The sequence below is a fragment of the Podarcis bocagei genome (assembly GCF_964188305.1).
Source record: "Podarcis bocagei genome assembly, chromosome: 2".
NCBI classification, from domain to species: Eukaryota; Metazoa; Chordata; class Lepidosauria; order Squamata; family Lacertidae; genus Podarcis; species Podarcis bocagei.
Genome location: NC_138126.1, coordinates 101163895 through 101183476, shown reverse-complemented (window position 1 = coordinate 101183476; position 19582 = coordinate 101163895). Strand labels below are relative to the sequence as shown.

Here is a 19582-nt window from a genome sequence, read left to right as displayed (position 1 = left end):
CATACAAGGAAATTATCCATATGTTGTGAACTAAATCTTGCTTTGGCAGAATTTGCCTCTAAGTGCAGCATGTGCTGAATAAAGTGGTCAGAGGCCTAGTGGGCGGGGCGAGGAAGACCATTTCACCAGGCACAGTTTTTTCAAGGGCATGTTTTGCTTCTCAGACTGCCCCTGCCAGTCCCGCGCTGCTTTGCAAGTCTGATCCCACATTCCAGACTTGTGAAGCAGGGCATCAGGAGGGCACAACAGGCTTATGCCTGTCCAATCTAGCGGCTGAACCCCACTCAGCAAACTGCTCTTGTCTGTGAGCTTTGATTCAGGAGGTTTTTCAGTTCGATCAGGGAATAAGGCTCTCCTAAGGTGCTTTGAACAAAGCACCACCTAGCTGCTATGCATTTTGAGGAGGATGCCACAAATTTCACATTGAGCATCCAACACTGTAAATTGCAAAGGCTACTTTCAGAAGCACCTTCCCCACCCCATCACCGCTAACACCCAAGAGAGCTGTGCTTTCCATGTGCTCCCTAGATGACACATGACTATACCGCATTCCAAAATCTAAGGAAAGGCAGACCCAGTCACTGGGACGCACCTTCGTTTTTCACAACAAAGGATATGGATTCATTCAGCTTTAAGTCAGAGATGCTGTCTCTTTAATGGATTGCTTGGGTCTAAGCTGAAGCACTCTGCTACAGAAGCCCACATGGGATGAAGAGGGACGTATTATAAGTGAGCTCACAGCATGTGCCTTGGCCACATAGTAAGACCGGCTTTCCCAAGGAAATGGACAGATATGCGTGCCAGCAAACTGAACGCTGCTCAGCCTTCAGCCTTGCCATTCCCTCCACACTTCAGGCACGCTATCTAGCCTTCCATATTTTTAACTGAATATCCGGGCAGTTACACAAACTTTTGTTGTTGCTTCTCAAAAAGGATGTTGTTGGGGTTTTTTTTTAAAATGGAAAACGGCTTGTTGGGGAGGGGGAAGAGGAGATAAGCACCATGATGCACCATCAGTTCCTAAAGAAGGGCAAGAACTGTGTGGCAGAGCACATGCAATTCCTGGCATCTCCAGGGAAAACCCCTTTCTGAAACCCTAGATAGCTGCTGCTGGCCAGTGTTGACAGTACTGAGCTACATGGACCAATGGTCTGACTTTGTATAAGCCAGCTCCCTATGTTCCTAATCGCAAAGAACAGTTAACACCCAAACTGAACAAGGTGAGACTATTCCTCACCCAACTCCACTGGGTTACATTCCATCATCTACCAGGATGCATCTTAGAATGTCGCAAGCTCCAGATATTAATTTTAAACAAATCTTACCTTGCTCCTTAAATCCATCGGTATTGCACCCAGCATTGACTATGGTAGCGTAAACCCGTTTGGCTAGGGACTTCTTGGTCAGGAAAACAACTACAGCAGCTTCTGATCGGCAGTATCCATTCCCTGCAGAAATCCAGAGCCATGAGAAGCACCATCACCACCCCACATGTAATCCGCTTTAGATAGTTGGGTTTCTAGCTAAACTTTCTCAAGGTTGCTGAGCAAGCGAAACACAAAAGCCAGCATCAAATAGCCCTTATTCATATTTAAAATGGCTGGGCACTCAAATACCTCCCAACCTACTTATTTTGAGAAAAGGCATCAAGACAAAGCAGATTTTATTTTATTAGATTTATATAGCACCCTTCATCATGAGATCTCAGGGCGGTTCACAGAATTTAATAGCGTTACACAAGGCACATGCGTTTATCCTGATTTGTTTGCAGGGAGATCAGACAGTGTTGCCTATTTGATAAGCACTCACTCCTATTTGACCGTGTGGAAGTTAGATGACGTTGCATCAAAGTAAGAGTTGTTATTCCCCACTTTCCAGAACACTTTCTTTATCATACAAAAATCTGATCTTTTGGGGAAGCAGGTTGTGCAATATAATTGTGCAACCTGAATTAGCCAGTATGTGACTGAATTCCACCTGAAAATGACGACAAACTGGAAGTGCCCAGAGAAGAAGCGGAAGGAAGTCTTATATCTTGTTTGTTTAGTTTTTAAGTATTTCATTTCAAGGTATTTAAAAACCACTTAATATTTTAAAAACTCCTGTGAGAACTACTTATAAGGCTCATAACAGCTTTACTGATTACATCTCATTATAATGCTCTGTTCAAATAAATTTGAGCACTTGAACTACTTGAATCAATAAGGTTAGCAGAAGAAAACAAATTAAACAAATCGTTGTCATATAAAATGTGGTAGTTTTAACAGTCTGTCTGTGTGTCTCACACTTTTCCTAGCAGTTCTTCTAAAGTAACTGTACTTCTGTTATTCATATATATAGCTGGTGATATATTTATTCCAGTATGTGGATTTGAGGTATTTGCTCCTGAAGTATTCTAACAGGCAGATTAAATGATTTAGAGAAAATATCGCAGGTGGCGCTGTGGGTTAAACCACAGAGCCTAGGACTTGCCGATCAGAAGGTCGGCGGTTCGAATCCCCATGACGGGGTGAGCTCCCGTTGCTCAGTCCCTGCTCCTGCCAACCTAGCAGTTCAAAAGCACGTCAAAGTGCAAGTAGATAAATAGGTACCGCTCCGGCGGGAAGGTAAACAGCGTTTCCATGCGCTGCTCTGGTTTGCCAGAAGCGGCTTAGTCATGCTGGCCACATGACCCAGAAGCTGCACGCCGGCTCCCTCGGCCAATAAAGTGAGATGAGCGCCGCAACCCCAGAGTCGGCCACGACAGGACCTTATGGTCAGGGGTCCCTTTACCTTTATCATCCAATTAAGTTATAGATAAGATCTTCCCCAGCCAGTCAGTTTAAAAAAAGGCCCATGTGTGTATTTATATTTTTCTAGCTAGTTAAAAGTCTTCCCACACACACACAGTGAAGAACCTGTTTTACTTAACTGCAACGTTCAAACTAGTGCAAGATACCAATGATACATAACTTTGAAGATACTTTCATTTGAAAAGGAAAAAGAACAAGGTTGAGGTTACCTCACATTTCCTTGTTTCCTCTCAGACCTGCCTAGTATTATGTATTCATAATTTGGTTCCATTTTGCTATGTTTTGTATGACATCACCCTCTAAGCTTCCCAGAAGTTATTTACCATATTTTTCGCTCCATAAGACACACCCGACCATAAGACGCACCTTGTTTTTAAGAGGAGGAAAACAAGAAACAAGAAAGCAACGTAAAGCCTCTTGAGCGAAGAGGCAGGAGCACTCCGGCTGTGCTCAAGAGGCTTTGCGTGGCTATCCCTGAAGCCAGGAGAGCGCACCGATCCCTCTTGCTCTTCTGGCTTCAGCGATAGCTGCGCAGTCTGCATTCGCTCCATAAGATGCACACACATTTCCCCTTACCTTTTAGGAGGGGGAAAGTGCGTCTTATAGAGCGAAAAATACGGTATTTATATCTCCCTAGTTTCTTATTAAAGAGCCAATCTTTTGGGAAAAGAACAGATTATTATTCTAAAATACTCCTGTACTTTGAGAACAAGCTACCTTCCATGCCTGCTTGGTTCGGTTCAAGCTTGGTTTGTCTACGACCCACAAAGAAGCTCTTAGACAAAACAAAGCCATTAAAAGCAATTCATTATTGCAGAATAGCCTTGAAAGAACAGTGATGCCTTCTCTGTCTTTTCTGGAGACCAGTTAAACAGAAAGCTTATAAAAACAGAGAATGAAGAAAGCGAAAACCAAACGGTTTAGCTACTGGAGGAGAACAAGCCATGCAACTGAACACTGCTGTTGTCAGTTCCGATATTTGTTATCCTGAAAAGAGCTGGGACTTCTTAATTTACCAAGAGAAGACCAAGATTTACACTCCCTCAAAAATGGGAGTGCTGCTGACTGCTTCCAAAACATGGCCGAATATGAAAACAAACCCCTTACCTGAAGCATCAAAGGATTTGCAGGCACCCTCAGGACTAAGCATGCCAAGCTTCATGAACTGCACAGAAGTGTTGGGCTTCAGTACGAGATTGACTCCGCCTACAAGGGCTGATTCGCATTGTCCACTGCGGATTGCTTTGTAAGCATTGTCCAGAGCAACGAGGCCAGAGGAACACGCTGTGTCGATGGACATACTTGGTCCTTTGGGAACGAAAACCATGAAAGAAAGAAGACAACAAGCCACCATCAGTTGTTTTGCCTTTTCAGCTTTCTTAAGGCCATAGTTTTTGTTCTCTTGGGGAACAAAGCCTTTAAGATGTGATAACAGGAGAGGTTTCTGTTTACAGAGAGGAAAGTTAACTATGGTGGCACATTAATTCCAGTCCTGGTTTGACCCACACATGCCTACTCATAAAGAGTTTCAATACATTTGTCAAGTGCTGTGATTCTCAACAATGCCATAGTAATTCACCCATTAGAATTTGCAAAACATCCATCAAGAATATATGCTCTTTGTACTGAAGACTTCTGCAGCACTGTTATGGATCCTGTTCACCTACATCACAAACTTTCCTGCATCTTCCCCTGTCTGACCAAACATCTGCCCTGCCATGAGATAATCGGTCCATTGGCCCTCCATAGATGCAAACTTACCTTTGAAATCAAAGAAGTATGAAATTCTGTTGGCAAACATAGCACGTTGACAGCCAGTCATACTGTACCCCAGCAACTGTTCAGGGTCTACACTAAACGCTTCACCAGCTTCTGACCCACTCACACCAATCCACACTCCTGTGTCCGTGCCTCGAATGGAAGCTGGATTAATTCCTAAAAGGGGAGAAGGCCACCAAATGAAAGAAAATATTAGAAATATAATAAATATCATTGAATATTTGGAGGTGAGAAATGAAAAGCAGGGTGTGGAATTGTCAAAGAACGGATGAGGTCACTTGAAACATTTGACACTTAAGTGCTTGGTCCATGAACCAAAGGGTTGGGGCGGGGAGGAAACACAACCCACGACACAGAAGTAGGGACAAGAAGGGGGAGAAAGGCAGTTTATGAAAGATCTTAACTATTGTTGCTTGTAAGGAAAACGTGCTTTTGAATTGTTAGGTTGGCACGAGCAGGGACTGAGCAACGGGAGCTCACCCTGTTGTGGGGGTTCGAACCGCCGACCTTCTGATCGGCAAGTCCTAGGCTCTGTGGTTTAACCCACAGCGCCACCTGCGTCCTCACATGATCCCTACCACATAGCTAATAGGATGTGGGCAAGGATGGTGGGAAGAAGCTCACAGGTGTTGTCATTCTGTGTCATCTCTCATGCTAAGCTAAATCAATGGTCCAGAAGCAAAAAAAAAAAAAAAAAAAGACCCTGGAGAAGCAAAGTGGCTGCAAGGTCCTCTCTGGGACGCCCAACATTTGTGTGTCCTCACTAAGCCAAGGTTTGGTTTAGTGTATCATATGAACCAGGCTATTATATTACTGAAATAGGTGCTTTGACTTTCTTTTTCCTGTTTGCAGTCTTTCTGATTGAAAGTGGTATATAAATACTTGGAATCTTTAAAAAAAAACGCAACTATATAAACATGGTCCTTCCCTCACGGCCTTTTGAGTACAAAGTTTTCTTGGCAGAAATGACCCGAAGCAGAGAGACAGGCAAAAATTACAACTTTACCCCACATTGTTTCCTGAAATATGCAGTGAATTGCTGAACGGGGGGTGGGGAGTATGTTAAATGGGAAATGTGTTCAAAGAGCACAAGACAACAAGCCAATGCATGATGGCCCTGCTGATTATAAAAAATGTTGGCGAACGTGATCCTCTTTCTCTCTAAAGCAGATTATGACTCCCATCTGTGACATATAGGAGAAAATGTGTGAAATGAACCTAATTCTTAAGATAATTGAATCTTATTTTATTTTTTGTAGGAAGCATTGAAGCTTGCAAGAAAAGGAACCAGCATATAAACATTATATGGAAGCCCAGCCGGATATGGGCAGGATATAAACAAAACAAAACAAAACAAAATAATTAACAGAACATAGAATAAGAACATAGGCCCACCAATGCATTTCAACTTAGCTTCCTAAAAAATGGAAGTGTTGTCTCTGCCAGCCATAAGATTTCAAAAAGTTTTATCTAAACTTTCCACATTATTGGAAACTCTAATGTCTCCATTTTACACCAATGAGCAGGAAGGCTTCATTTGGAGGACATAGGAAAAGAGGTTGGAAAACGTGTCTTCAAGAGATCCCAGCTCTGTCAGAGAGGGACGTGTCAGCTGTGGACACATTTCCTAACACGTCTTTTCAACACTGCTACCCATCGTTACTGATACCAGTTATTAGTGTTGCTAATACTTTTGTATAATCTTTCTTTCACTGTCAAAATTGCAAGAAGCATGTTGCAACGGGAACTTTGCAAAGGTGTGACACTAATTTCAAAAGACACAGAAATGTCAAGGCCTTCACTGCAGTGGTTTCATCATTTAGTTCCAAGGTAAGTTTATCAAAATGCATGGTCATGGTGTTCTGACAAACAATAGAAGCTAGATCTCTCGGCAAAGACCTGGATTTAACTAAACTGCTGTGCTTAGCAGAAGCCAGTGCAAGGGCTCCCACTAGCACAACAGGGTTTCCTCCCCTCTTCCCCCTAATTTGCTCCAATGGATCATGTACACCCCAGAAAAGCACATGGGGGGTAACAATCAGAAGAGTGCAACACTGAATTCCTCCAAAAGTCTCTTTTGTTTTTAAAAACTGCCAACCCTCATGTCACAGAGTGGGGAAAGTCATATTTAGATTATTTCTTTAAGATTTGGAAGCCAGAATAAACCTGGGCAGTGTACAGAATATTTTTGCTTCGGTTCCCTGCCCCAACCCATGTCCCCCTACATATATGCTGTCCTGAAAACAAAGTTTGGTGTGCTTTGGGTCTGTAAATAGTTTACGTTATCTTGTGCAAGCGACACAATTTGTACACGATTGATTTGCATGTTAATAGGACTTTTGGAGCAGAATTCTAGAACTCTTTGCTCACCGCCATCTAAAATGGCCTCGTACGAGACTTCCAGCAGCAGTCGGAGCTGAGGGTCCATCGTGTGAGCTTGCTTTGGGTGAACTCCAAAAAAGGAGGCATCAAACTTGCTGATGTCCTTGAGCTTCCCATTTCTCCTGGGCAGTCCGTAAAGTCCTGAAATTTCAAAAGAAGAAAGAAAAATTACATCACGTCTTCTGTGATTAGAAATTGCATCTTGGTTGTGCTGCTAATAAATAATATTAATAATAATAATAATAATAATAATAATAATAATAATAATAATTTATTATTTATACCCCACCCATCTGGCTGAGTTTCCCCAGCCACTCTGGACAGCTTCCAATTGAATGTTAAAAAAATACAGCATTAAATATTAAAAACGTCCCTAAACAGGGCTGCCTTCAGATGTCTTTTAAAGATAAGATAGCTACTTATTTCCTTCACATCTGGTGGGAGGATGTTCCACAGGGCGGGTGCCACTACCGAGAAGGCCCTTTGTCTGCTTCCCTGTAACCTCACTTCTCGCAATGAGGGAGCCACCAGAAGGCCCTCGGCGCTGGATCTCAGTGTCCTGGCTGAACGATGGGGGTGGAGATGCTCCTTCAGATATACAGGACCAAGGCCGTTTATTATGTATAACACTGCTATTTCTACATCACTTCTTCTGTGATTAGAAATTGCATCTTGGTTGTGCTTATTATGTATGCCACTGCTATTGCTATTTCTATTTGCTATTGCGCAAAACTTCTTGCAGAGTTGCTTATATCATCTGGAGAGTTTGCAAAAGCACCATAGTTTAATTAGGTGTTTTTTTGGTAAAGGCAGACATCATGGAACTTATTTTCCTATTCTCCGAGCTTGTATGTGTTATTTGCTTTCTATTTATACAGGGGGGAAAGCCAGACAAAGATTTGTTTGGATTAATTTAGAACAGTGGTTCCCAACCTTTTTTTGGCCATGCCCCACCTAAGCATCTCTAAAATCCTTATTGCCCCCCACCCCCATGACATATAATTTTTATTATTCAAAAGGTGAACTCCTATTCACGTGGAGGAAGCGTAAAAGGCCATTCACTGTTAGTAACTCATTCTTGAATTGCCCCCCTTAAAAAACAAATTGCCCCCCTGTGGAGCGTGTGCCCCATGTTGGGAACAACAGATTTAGATAGATTCAACCTCTGAGGCAGAAGTTCCCGCTGAAGTCACTTTCAGCTATACAGTGGTGCCTCGCAAGACGAAATTAATCCGTTCCGCGAGTCTCTTCGTCTTGCGGTTTTTTCGTCTTGCGAAACACGGCTATTAGCGGCTTAGCAGCTATTAGCGGCTTAGCAGCTATTAATGGCTTTTAAAAAAAAGGAAACAAACTCGCAAGAACTCGCAAGACGTTTCGTCTTGCAAAGCAAGCCCATAAGGAAATTCGTCTTGCGGAACGACTCAAAAAACGGAAAACTCTTTCATCTTGCACGTTTTTCGTCTTGCAAGGCATTCGTCTTGCGAGGTACCACTGTATACTCAAGGACATCCAGGAATGCAGATGAGAGCACAGGAATTTGACAATGGTTCCTGTTCCTTAAAGGTCATACAACTCAATAACCCTTAGAGTTTATCTTTCCAATGTTTCTGTTTCTCCTGACAACAACAACTTAATATTTGTATCCCACCAATCTGACTGGGTTGCCTCAGCCACTCTGTGCGGCTTCCAGCATATATAGATAAAGGTAAAGGGACCCCTGACCGTTAAGTCCAGTCGCAGACGACTCTGGGGTTGCGGCACTCATCTCGTTTTACTGGCCGAGGGAGCCGGCGTCTGTCCGCAGACAGCTTCCGGGTCATGTGGCCAGCATGACTAAGCCGCTTCTGGCGAACCAGAGCAGCGCACGGAAACGCCGTTTACCTTTCAGCCAGAGCATTATCTATTTATCTACTTGCACTTTGACGTGCTTTCGAACTGCTAGGTTGGCAGCAGGGACCGAACAACGGGAGCTCACCCCGTCATGGGGATTCGAACTGCCGACCTTCTGATTGGCAAGCCCTAGGCTCAGTGGTTTAGACCACAGCGCCACCCGTGTCCCTTCCAGCATATATAAAGCATAGTAAAACATTAAACTTTAAAAAGCTTTCCCATATAGGGCTGCCTTCAGATGTTATACTCCTTAACATCTGATGGGAGGGCATCCCACAGGGAGGGTGCCACTACCGAGAAGGCCATCAAGATCACTAGACCTACCTGGTTTCCATCTCCGGTCATCTTCTGTGACCATGTCCACTCCATTGATCAAATTTTCCCAAAACTCTTGCAAGTTTTCTGATTCTGGCAGCTTCCCTGCTATGCCTGCAACCACCACTTCCTCCATCTCTCAACTCGTCTCTAGACAGCAAGTGGAGAAAAGGAAAATCAGGCCTATGCAGCAATAATGAGTCACGCAAGAAAATTACAATGCACTTGTAGAAGAAGGCTTTAGCCTAAGGAGTTCATGATTCATAATAATTCCATATTATGGGTGGAACCTAACGTAGTACTACGGCAATTTTTCTACCTGTACAATGATTTCTATCTGTGCAGCTGAACGTTCTCTCCCTTTCCTCCTCCCATGCACAGCCTAAATTTGTTCCATGCGGGCCCCCACCCATGATTCAATATCAACATGTAGGTGGCACCACTTGGGGCATCTTGTAACACTTGGAAAAAGCCTTTCAACACCTTGGCCAAGAATCCACCCTGTCATGTCTATGACTTCCAGCAATAGTAACAGGGTCAAACATATTGCGGTGGCTTCCATCCTGACCAGTGCTCCTGAGGGACTGTCCTTTTCTAAATAATTTTATTAATTTTAGTGTGCTGTAGTCAGATAACTGCAAATTTAGCAATGTAGCAAAGGGGCACACATCTGGCTGTATGTGAATTTTGTGCTACTAGTGATGAATTGACCGAGATATTATTGGGCAGCAAGTGATTTTTGCTTTAGTGTGTTATGGGATTAATATTACTATTGAGCACGTCATCACCTGCTGAATAATGGATATATACTGAATAGCACTAGTCAGGCACTGAGCAGTAACATCTTTATGTTTAGGTGCCTACTGAAGGCATGTTTATTCAAGAAGGCTGGCTCCGATGGGTGACCCAATAATTTACAGAATACCGATTGCATACTTGCAGATATGGTTTTGTTGTTTTCTAGCATTTGTAAGATGTTGTTTTATTGGATGGGATCTAACTAAAATGAGTTCTGTCAAAACAGAATCCCACACAAGAACTTCTGCTTGCACAGTGGGGTTCCCTCTCTCTTCCCCCACATGTGCCCCCCCAAAATTGGGGGGGGGGTCAGGAGAACCTCCAAAACAGCATGCAGGGGGAGGAAAGGGGAGAGTGCTCCATCTGACAAGCCAAAATGCTTGCCCTGGTGGAACGATTGTCAGAGTGCAACGTTGAAGTGCTCCCGATGTTTTAAAGCTTTTAAGAAACGATTTCAGAAACTGGGCCCTGTGTTTCATCATCTCGTACACTGCTTTGATGAACTCTAGCCATGAATCAGTTTGTAATTTCCCCCCTAGTTGTTGCTGTTGCTACAGATGTTGTCAGCAAATAAAACAACAAAGCAGGTTGACAATCTAGATAATAAAATTCAACATAACATTTCGGTGATCGGTGACATACCTAAAGGTATGGAGGGAAAATACTTGCTTTTAAGTAGTGAGGTAATATATTTTAGTATAGAATAACATAGTTTATATTTAGTTCTGAATGCTAAGGAACCAGTCCAAAACACTTTTTTTGGGGGGGGGGGGGGGAACGAGCTTGACAATAAATCCTTTGGCTATAAAACTATTGCAGTTCTCCCTTCAATCTCTCTGAGCAAGTTTAACTCATTGAAAGCTATTGTTGCTACTCTTCATAGAATCATAGAACCATAGAGTTGGAAGAGACCACAAGGGCCATCGAGTCCAACCCCCTGCCAAGCAGGAAACACTCTTCACCAGACTGTAGGTAGGACTTCCTAGAAGAGATCATCAGAGATAAAAAGGCAAAACTAACTGTTGTAGTGAAAGCTAACTGATAAAGAAGTAAAAGAGGCGCAGCCAGATTCCTTGGTTTCCTTTCCTTGCTTGTAGTGATTCATCAGAGCAGAGATTTGCTCTGGAGAGCAGAGCTGAGCTTAGAGCTAAAAGTGGGAAGTAGAGTGAAGCAGTGTGAGAGTGAAGAGACTGAGCTTTTCTAGGTCTCACGCCATTCTATGGGTACCACCAAATGTCCTTTTTATTGTGCTTACATTATACGATTTGTGCTGATGATGGTATTGAGGTGGTGACACGCAATCCCACTTTCAATAATGCTTATGCTTGCAAAGGTTCTAGGGTGATCATACCACTTCGTTTCCAATGACTGTATGTCCTGTAGCTTTCGGCTGAAATCCTGTCATACCACAAATATTCTGAGCACTTTTTGGGGGAGGGGGTCCCTCTTTTGTTGTTATAGTACAAGAATGCCCCTCCAGATGAAAACAGTACAGTAAAATATGTAAGTATGTCTTTTGAAGATAAGCTCATTTAAGGCCAAATGGAAGAGCAATGGAAATGCATAACTGAAGACTATAATTCCGATCATAATCAGTAAGCTGCAAGCCTGTTCCTGTTGAGGTTGGTATAAAAACAGCCCCCTTAATTTTAATGGAAGGGGACTGCAGTCTTCAATAATTATCAGTAACAATTATATCCTTACATTCATCTATCAGGAAACTCCTTTCCCTTTCCTATGTAGGAAAGTATTCAATTCATACAATGGCATCTAAATACAGTCATACCTCGGGTTACGAACACTGCGGGTTGCGCGTTTTCGGGTTGCGGACCGCGCCAAACCCGGAAGTACCGGAACGGGTTACTTCTGGGTTTCGGTGCTCGCGCATGCGCAGAAACACAAAATGATGTCACACGCATGCGCAGAAGCACTGAATCGCATCATGTGCGTGTGCAGACGCAGCGCTGCGGGTTGAGAACATGTCTCCCGCATGGATCATGTTCGCAACCTGAGGTATGACTACAGCAATTTAGCCTTATTTCTGTGCTGGCTTGTCCTGTTTGGGACATTCAAATGGACATCCATCATGCCAGCAGCACAGCAGGGTCACTGCTCAGCCCCATGAGAAGGCGGCTCACGCCTACACTGAAGTATGTTCAGAGATCTCCTTCACATGAGGGGATTCCGATTGGTCCACTGATGCCCCCTCACACATGAAAGAGCTTTAAATGCATATGTTGGCACACACAGATTCCCAAGCTCGCCAAGGATACAGCTGGTGGGGGGGGGCTATCTCATGCTGCCCTATAGCCCCCCCCCCACTCCTTGTTGTTTAGTGGCATCAATTACACCTTGAATGACCAAAGATTGATTGTTCAGTCACAGGTGTCAACTGTTCTTCTGTAAGATACAGTGGGTGGAATTCAACACAGTGAACATCCAGATTTCCCCCCTGTTCCCCCTGAATTTGGGGAGCAGGGAGTCCCCTGACACACTCCAGAGACCATTTTTGGGGTGTGGGGCACATGAGGGAAGGAGAGGGGGGGGGAATGGAAGTCCTTGCACAAAGCTAATGGTGTTGGTTAAGTTGAACCTACATTATATCCCACCTTTCCTCTAAGGCGTTCAAGGTGCATAAATGGTTCTTCTCCATTTTGCCCTCACAAGAACCTTGTGAGTTGGGGCAACTCACTACCTCTGAGCTTAGCCTTTTTCATGGGGTTCATTTGGAGGTAAATGAGGAGAAAAACCATGTACACTACCTTGAGCTCCTTAGAGAAAGGAGTGGGATATAAATCCAATAAATAAATAAATAGTCCAGGGGTAGGGTGAGGCCTGTGACTTCCAGATACTGTTGGAGCTACAACTCTACAATTTTATGAGTCTATGGATTCTCATCAGCCTTGGCTGGCATGGCCAGTAGTGGGGACTTGGACTGTGAAGATCCAAATTCAAATCTGCACTCAACCTTGGGCCAGTCACTGTCTCTCAGCCTAACAAACCTGACAGGGTTGCATGAGGATAAAATGGGTGGAGAACCACGCATGCCTCCTTGAGCTCCTTGGAGAAAGGGTGGTAAGTAAATCTTCCTAGGTACAGTATTCTTTCTCTGGTGTCCACAAGACATTTAACATCATTCAGACAGCAGAACAGAGCAATAATGAAGAGCTCCCTGTTGTACAATATAGAATTTAAAGACAGCATGAGGGTACATTATTTAATGGAAGTGCTATCATCCTAATTTAAAGCAGCATGCAATTCTACTCCCAGTAAATTCCTAATCAGATGTACCATTGATCATCTGCACATCCCATTCTTCTGGTTGTGCCTTTGAAAGCCTAGCCATTTATTTTCACATCCTACGCTCCAGACAACTGGGTCATTTCAAAAATCTGATCTAGTGATCCCGATAATGATCATGGGTAGGCAAACTAAGGCCCGGGGGCTGGATCCAGCCCAATCGCCTTCTAAAGCCGGCCCACAGACGGTCCAGAAATCAGCATGTTTTTACATGAGTAGAATATGTCCTTTGATTTAAAATGCATCTCTGGGTTATTTGCGAGGCATAGGAATTCGTTCATCCCCCCCCCCCAAAAAAAATAGTCCAGCCTCCCACAAGGTCTGAGGGACAGCGGACCAGCCCCCTGCTGAAAACGTTTGCTGACCCCTGCTCTTGATGTTGTAGGAATACAGCTCTAATCAGCCCCAGGCAGCAGGGCCAATAAGTTGTCGTTCAGCAACATCTGAAGGGCACAGTACTAACTCCCTCTATAAAGTGAATGATTTGCCTCTGAGGGAAGCAACGTTTATATGCTTTGGATCATATGTATCAGAATAAAGCTGAGAAATACTGATCAGCTCAGAATATATGAACTGAGATGGCCAAGGGGAAGAGATATTACAAAGATAAAGCAGAAATCTTTCTATCAACCTCAGTGATACAATGAAAGACAAGGCAGAGGGAGAGTGGGATGCTAGCTACGGTAATTAAACACAGGCTGAAGACCAGATAATTATTTTTTTCAGAGAGCTGAAAGTGCTATGAAGTAGGCATTGTACAACCATTTCACTGTCAGGTCTGGAAAGTGGGTTTCCTAGGTGCTTTTAGTGTTTCAGGACCAGACCCCATTGCATGCTCAGTCACATGTAGTTTCACACTCATAAATACTGTCCTGCCTTTCAAAAGTGGTTCCTTTCTGGTTTTCTGCTTGCAACCTATTCCTTCATCGATCTGATTTTACAGAGGTGCTTAAAATTATCAATCCAACATCAGGTTTATTCACAGTGTGAACGTGAGTATCTGTCCCGTTGTAATTGCGGTCTAATTATATCAGAATGGTGCAAGAGAGAGAATATGAAGATTCAGGGTGGAGCAAAGGCCAGGTATGAAATGTGAGTTTGAAGCAAGGGCAGCTCTATCATTAGGTGAAATGATGTCGTCGTCTCGTGCAGCAGATGAGCAATGGCACTTGGCCATCACTTTCTTCATCCATTTCTTCCCTGTGTCTTCTTGGCCTAGTTTTACTTGCTGGTGAATAGCTCACAGATGTCTGCCATAGACTGTGATGCTGCTGCAGCTGCTGCCCAGTGCCACTTCCTCAGATAGTGAGTGTGGCAAGCTACACATGCTCTGCGGAGTCTGTCTTTGTTAGCCTGGCAACCCTTCAGCTTACTTTTCTGCTCTTCTCCAAAATGGGAAGGCGGGAGAAGAATAGCTTGTCTATCTGCTCATTGGCCAACTGTCCAGGCAAGCAATTGGCTGATGGGGGTCCAGCAACACAGCAAGACACATCACATGCTGCATTGTGTCATGGGCGCTGCAGTGGGTGCAGCAGAAACCACCCATCACTCAGGCTGGAGGGAGAAGAGTAGAGACGGCAGAGCAGACAGACACCAGTCACCCAGGCATCCTCTGAGCCAAAACACTGCCATGTGAGCCAAGTAACCAGTTGAGGGGCAGGGTAGGACTGGGCAAGAGTGTTGGAGGCAGATGTTGGGTACACAGTGCCTGTGATGTTGTCTGGGATGAGATGAGGGGCCATTTAGTTTAGGGGGGACGGACATGAATAAGGACATTACAGAGGTGCATAAAATTATGCACGGTGTTAAGAAAGTGGATAGAGAGACATTTTCCTCCCTCTACCATAATGCTAAACCAGAGATTATCCAATGAAGTTGCACATTGGAATATTCGGGACGGACAAAGGGAAGCTCTTCTTCACACACAGTGCAAAATGTTCCTTGGGAAAAGGGATTGTGAAACCACTCTAGGAATTGTGAAGGACACAGAGGTCTCCCAACAACTCTCAGCACCCTTCACAAACCTCAGCTCCCAGGATTCTCTGAGAGAATATGACTATTTGAAGTAGCGCCATGGTGCCTTAAATTTATAGTGTGACTGTGGCCTAGGGCACAGACCAGAGGATGGGCAGTTAATTTACAGCATTTGCTCAAGCACACATATGCTTGAGTACAAATAAGTATTACAGTAATTATGTTGCTTCTGAGGGCAGGTTTGCATAAGCAGTCCACAGCAACCCCAGGTATGCGTTAAGATGGATAACAGAATATAGGTCATAGCAGCACTTTATGACTGGAGGCATAACGATCAACTATCCATCCTAGCTTGGTTCATATTTTACATTTTCCAAAGTGAGCAGGCATTCAATGAGCATTTGAGAACTCTTCATGAACAGAGGAAAGCGTCTATGAAGTAGTCCTCAGCATTTTCTCCCATAGTGTTCCTTTGTGACTGGCCTTTCTGCCGAATTTCACTTCTTCTTTTCCTATTGACTTTGTCAATAAATTTAAATGATCGCTGTTATGCAAAAGGACCTTGCAACACACCTAGACAGCCTTTGGCCTATTTTTGCATGCGTTGAGATTTCTGTAATATCCAGTGCAGTATTACACAGAGCTCTCTCCAATACGGATTTCTGCATTTTCTGATCTGAAATCATCCAAAGGAGGCCACACCATTGTAAGAGGGTACCTTATTTACACAGTATTTGTGCAGCCTTGTGGCACTGTGCTAACTCATTTATCATCCATAATAACCAGTCATTCTCACTGGCATTATGCACTAGTACCTACTTGTTTCATCACAGCACTTTGAGTACATTCATCGTACATTAACTACGCACTTAGTCTTTTCTTGTGATTGTGCTACAAAAGGCCATTTTAAGTGCATTTCAACAGGTTGCTTGTAATTCATTAAGTATCTCCCCCTCCCATTGTTTCTTTTCTTAACTGGAGGATATTTTAAAGATGTGTACTGAAATTCATTTCAAGACTGTGGCTGTGTTTTGACATCATTTCAAGACTGTGGCTGTGTTTTGACGTCACTATAAACCATGGTTTATTATGTTGTGAATGAGCCTAACCTCCCCTGAGCTTTCGGGCTCCCTTCTCCAGCACTGCTGTGAGGGGAATTTCAGATATGTTCACTTTCACTTAATCAGTATTTAGCCCATTTTCATTTTGCTAGTTTCATAAACTATGGCTTGAAGGAGGTTGTTTAAAACAAATCATTGTTAAAATTAACCATAGTTTGTCGGGATTAGGCAATGCAACAAGTTGTGGTTAAACAAAAATGCAAGCAAATGTTTCCAGTCATCTCCTGGTGGTTGCACTGGGGACAGGGGACAGTGGTCCTAAGAAACCATCTTTATTATGATATCTCAACACAGCCACACACTGTCCTTTCCAAATTACTCTGCTCCCTCTGAGAAGGGACATCCATCACGGCACATAATGAAGGTATGGATTGTTAAACCAAACCAAACCAAACCAAAGGACTTTAAATAATTAAAGATAACACACTTCTATGTGTACATTTTGAACCTCTTTGTTGTAAGCATGTTCACTTCGGGGGCATGGAAAAATTATGTGCTTATTTTGTAGTGTCAGATCAGTGGTTCCTAACTTTGTTTTTATTAAAGGGACTCACCAGCTGAGCGTTGTCTTTGGCAGCCAATCTCTTTATACTGACCTGTGACCATGCAGGGTGGCCAGGTGAAGAAGAGGTCAGGGCTCCTGCACCTCTGATAGTTGCATCAAAGGGAGAGTTTCAGCAGGTGTAACTTGTCATGCAATGTATACATGCCAATATCCTCTGTTCTACAGAGTTATGCACTATTCTCTTCTATATGCAGCCTCCAGTGACCATGAATACGCTCACAAAAGCCACTTCCTCCTACCCATAAGTCTCCAGTTAAATTAAAATGCTTGAATGTATAGTGTGATCCTAGCTATGTTAACTTAGAAGGAAGTCCCAATGATTTCAGCTGGTTTCACTTGTTCACAGCCAATGCTCTAATCCAGGGTTTCCCAAATTTAGGCCTCCAGCTGTTTTTGGACTAAAAATCCCATCATCCTTGACCACTGGTCCTGCTAGCTAGGGATGATGGGAGTTGGAGTCCAAAAACCACTGGAGACCCAAGTTTGGGAAACCCTGCTCCAATCCTAAACAGACTTTTTAGAGTAAACTCAAAGGGACATGCTCCTGAGTTACCATGCATAGGACTGGGCTGGTACAGTGTAATTCTGTGTTCAGGATTCTTGCTTGCACAAAAGTAAATTCCGTTGTGTGAAATGGGGCTTATTCAATCATTGTGTTTAGGATTGTGGCCTGATTTTTTATTTTGGTACCACAAATTCCTGGGCTAGCACATAAATACTTGGGACAGGACATAGCAATAGTTCCTCTAGCTTAGTTTAACAAAACGTGGGTGCATTTGGGCTTAAATGTGAACTTTAAGCAAACATAAATGAAATGTAAAGAATTAAATAAATAAAACCAATACAACAATCATTTACTCTAACACAGCAAGCAGATCCATCAGGATAAGTGCACCAGTCTCACAGAAGTCAACGGCAGTTCTACCATTTTACTTTTAAGGTCAACCTTGACTGAATTGCTTGTAAATCGAGAGATTAAGTTCTTTGCCTCAATTTGTTTCAGTGGGAGAAAGGGAACTTTTGTCACCAATGCAAGTTGCAGTACTTCTCAGTTCCTATAGACATTAAATAAATGTTCGTTGTTTTTAGATTGTTCTAAGCAAGGTTGAGAACGTATGACAAAAAGGGAAATATTCTGACTTCCTTGGTTTGGAATCTTACTTCAGACACTTAGGACAACAGTTTTGAGGATAAGCACACAAAAAACACAGACAAGGACAACTTTGCCACGGAGCTGGGTTAGCAAAGGGGGGCGTGGTACTAGTTACCCTCTATGATTTAAAATATCTAGTAAGATAAATTGCTGTACAACACTTTTTGTCTTTAAATTCTCCATGTTGCATGACTATGTTACCGTATAAAGTAATTTAAAAAACAGAGAAATAAGAGAACTACCTTATTTTACCTGTTTTTATGCAAGTCTGAATAAAATTAACGGGCTATAATACAAATAGCTCAAATTGCATTACAACTGCATCCCTTAGCTCTGAGATGGACAGAGTAAGGCTGTAGGATCATACTGCCGAGCTGAGGAATATGAATACAAGGTTACATTACGAGAACAATAGAATAATCACAGGCTCTGTGAATGTCCTGAAACAAAGAGAAAATCCTTCCCAATGCTGAGCAGAAATTGCTGACTTTTATCAGCTACCTGAGAAGAAGTGAAAGACTTCTTGGGTTGCAAGTGACGAAGTAGAAACTATCTGGTGTCCTCATTTCCTAATGTCACAATAGAGCAGAGAATATCCAGTGCATGTCATATACCTTCCAAACTCTTATCTCCTTCTCTGTGCTTCTGCATAATAAAGGTAAGAGCTGGAAATTAAGGGGGGAGAGAACCCCCCTTTTCTACCTAGATCTGCTGAAATAATGGGCTTCAGTGTGCCAGTGTAACTGTCCTCCTTGCCTGGTATCAAAATGGCTGGATGCAGAACACTTACAATGCAGCAAGGCTTAGCCTCCATCTCCCTTATTGCCAAACACTCCTCCCCCTTTTTATTCCATAACCTCAATACCGGGGGGAAACCACACCTCAAATCAACTTCACTGCTACCACATTACATCACAAAATTTCAAAGGCAGCAATTTACCTCTGCAATTTTATTCTGCCGTTAATTAAAAAATAATAAAATTAAATTAAAAAGAGACACACTGTTGTTGTTTTAATCTCAAGAGCCACAGCTTTTGTTCGTTCCCCACAGAGCTGGCTATCAAAATGGAGAACCAAAACCTGAGCTAGCATCGGAAGCTTCTCCGGTGTTACTTCTGAAAGATGTTGCGCTCAAGCCGCAGAGCCACCCGATCCCACCCGCCTGCGCCTCCAAGGCCTCCTCCGGGTCCGAGCTGATTTCACTTGGGAAGGCTCATCCAACACCTGAAAATGGATGTCGCCTTCCGATTTCGAAGACGGGCCTGGACGACCTATTCAAAACGGACGTATTTCAGTCTGCCTAGATTTGCACAACCCTATTTGCATAAGGAGGGTGGAAAAATGAAAACGCATTTAGAGATCTGGTGCCGCCAAGGCCGGTTCCCCTCCCCCACGCCGGGAGAGGAGGAGGAGGAGGAAGAGATCATGGCTGCTTCCAAAGGGGCCAAACCAGCCCCAGCGGGCAAAGGCACCGAGGGCATCCAGAGGGCCCCCATCAAGCCGAGGACAGCCC

General features: G+C 43.4%; 1 protein-coding gene across 1 annotated transcript in view; it reads right to left on the bottom strand.

Annotated features, from left to right (window-relative positions):
• Window positions 1-19582, bottom strand: part of FASN (fatty acid synthase) — a 67448-nt gene that overhangs the window by 47535 nt on the left and 331 nt on the right. Inside the window, exons 2-6 of the mRNA XM_081184509.1 lie at window positions 9168-9308; window positions 6942-7094; window positions 4554-4727; window positions 3900-4100; window positions 1326-1448 (exon numbers count right to left, since the gene is read on the bottom strand). Coding sequence (XP_081040635.1) covers window positions 1326-1448; window positions 3900-4100; window positions 4554-4727; window positions 6942-7094; window positions 9168-9294 — 778 coding nt within the window. The 5' untranslated portion in view covers window positions 9295-9308. The remainder of the gene's footprint in view (window positions 1-1325; window positions 1449-3899; window positions 4101-4553; window positions 4728-6941; window positions 7095-9167; window positions 9309-19582) is intronic.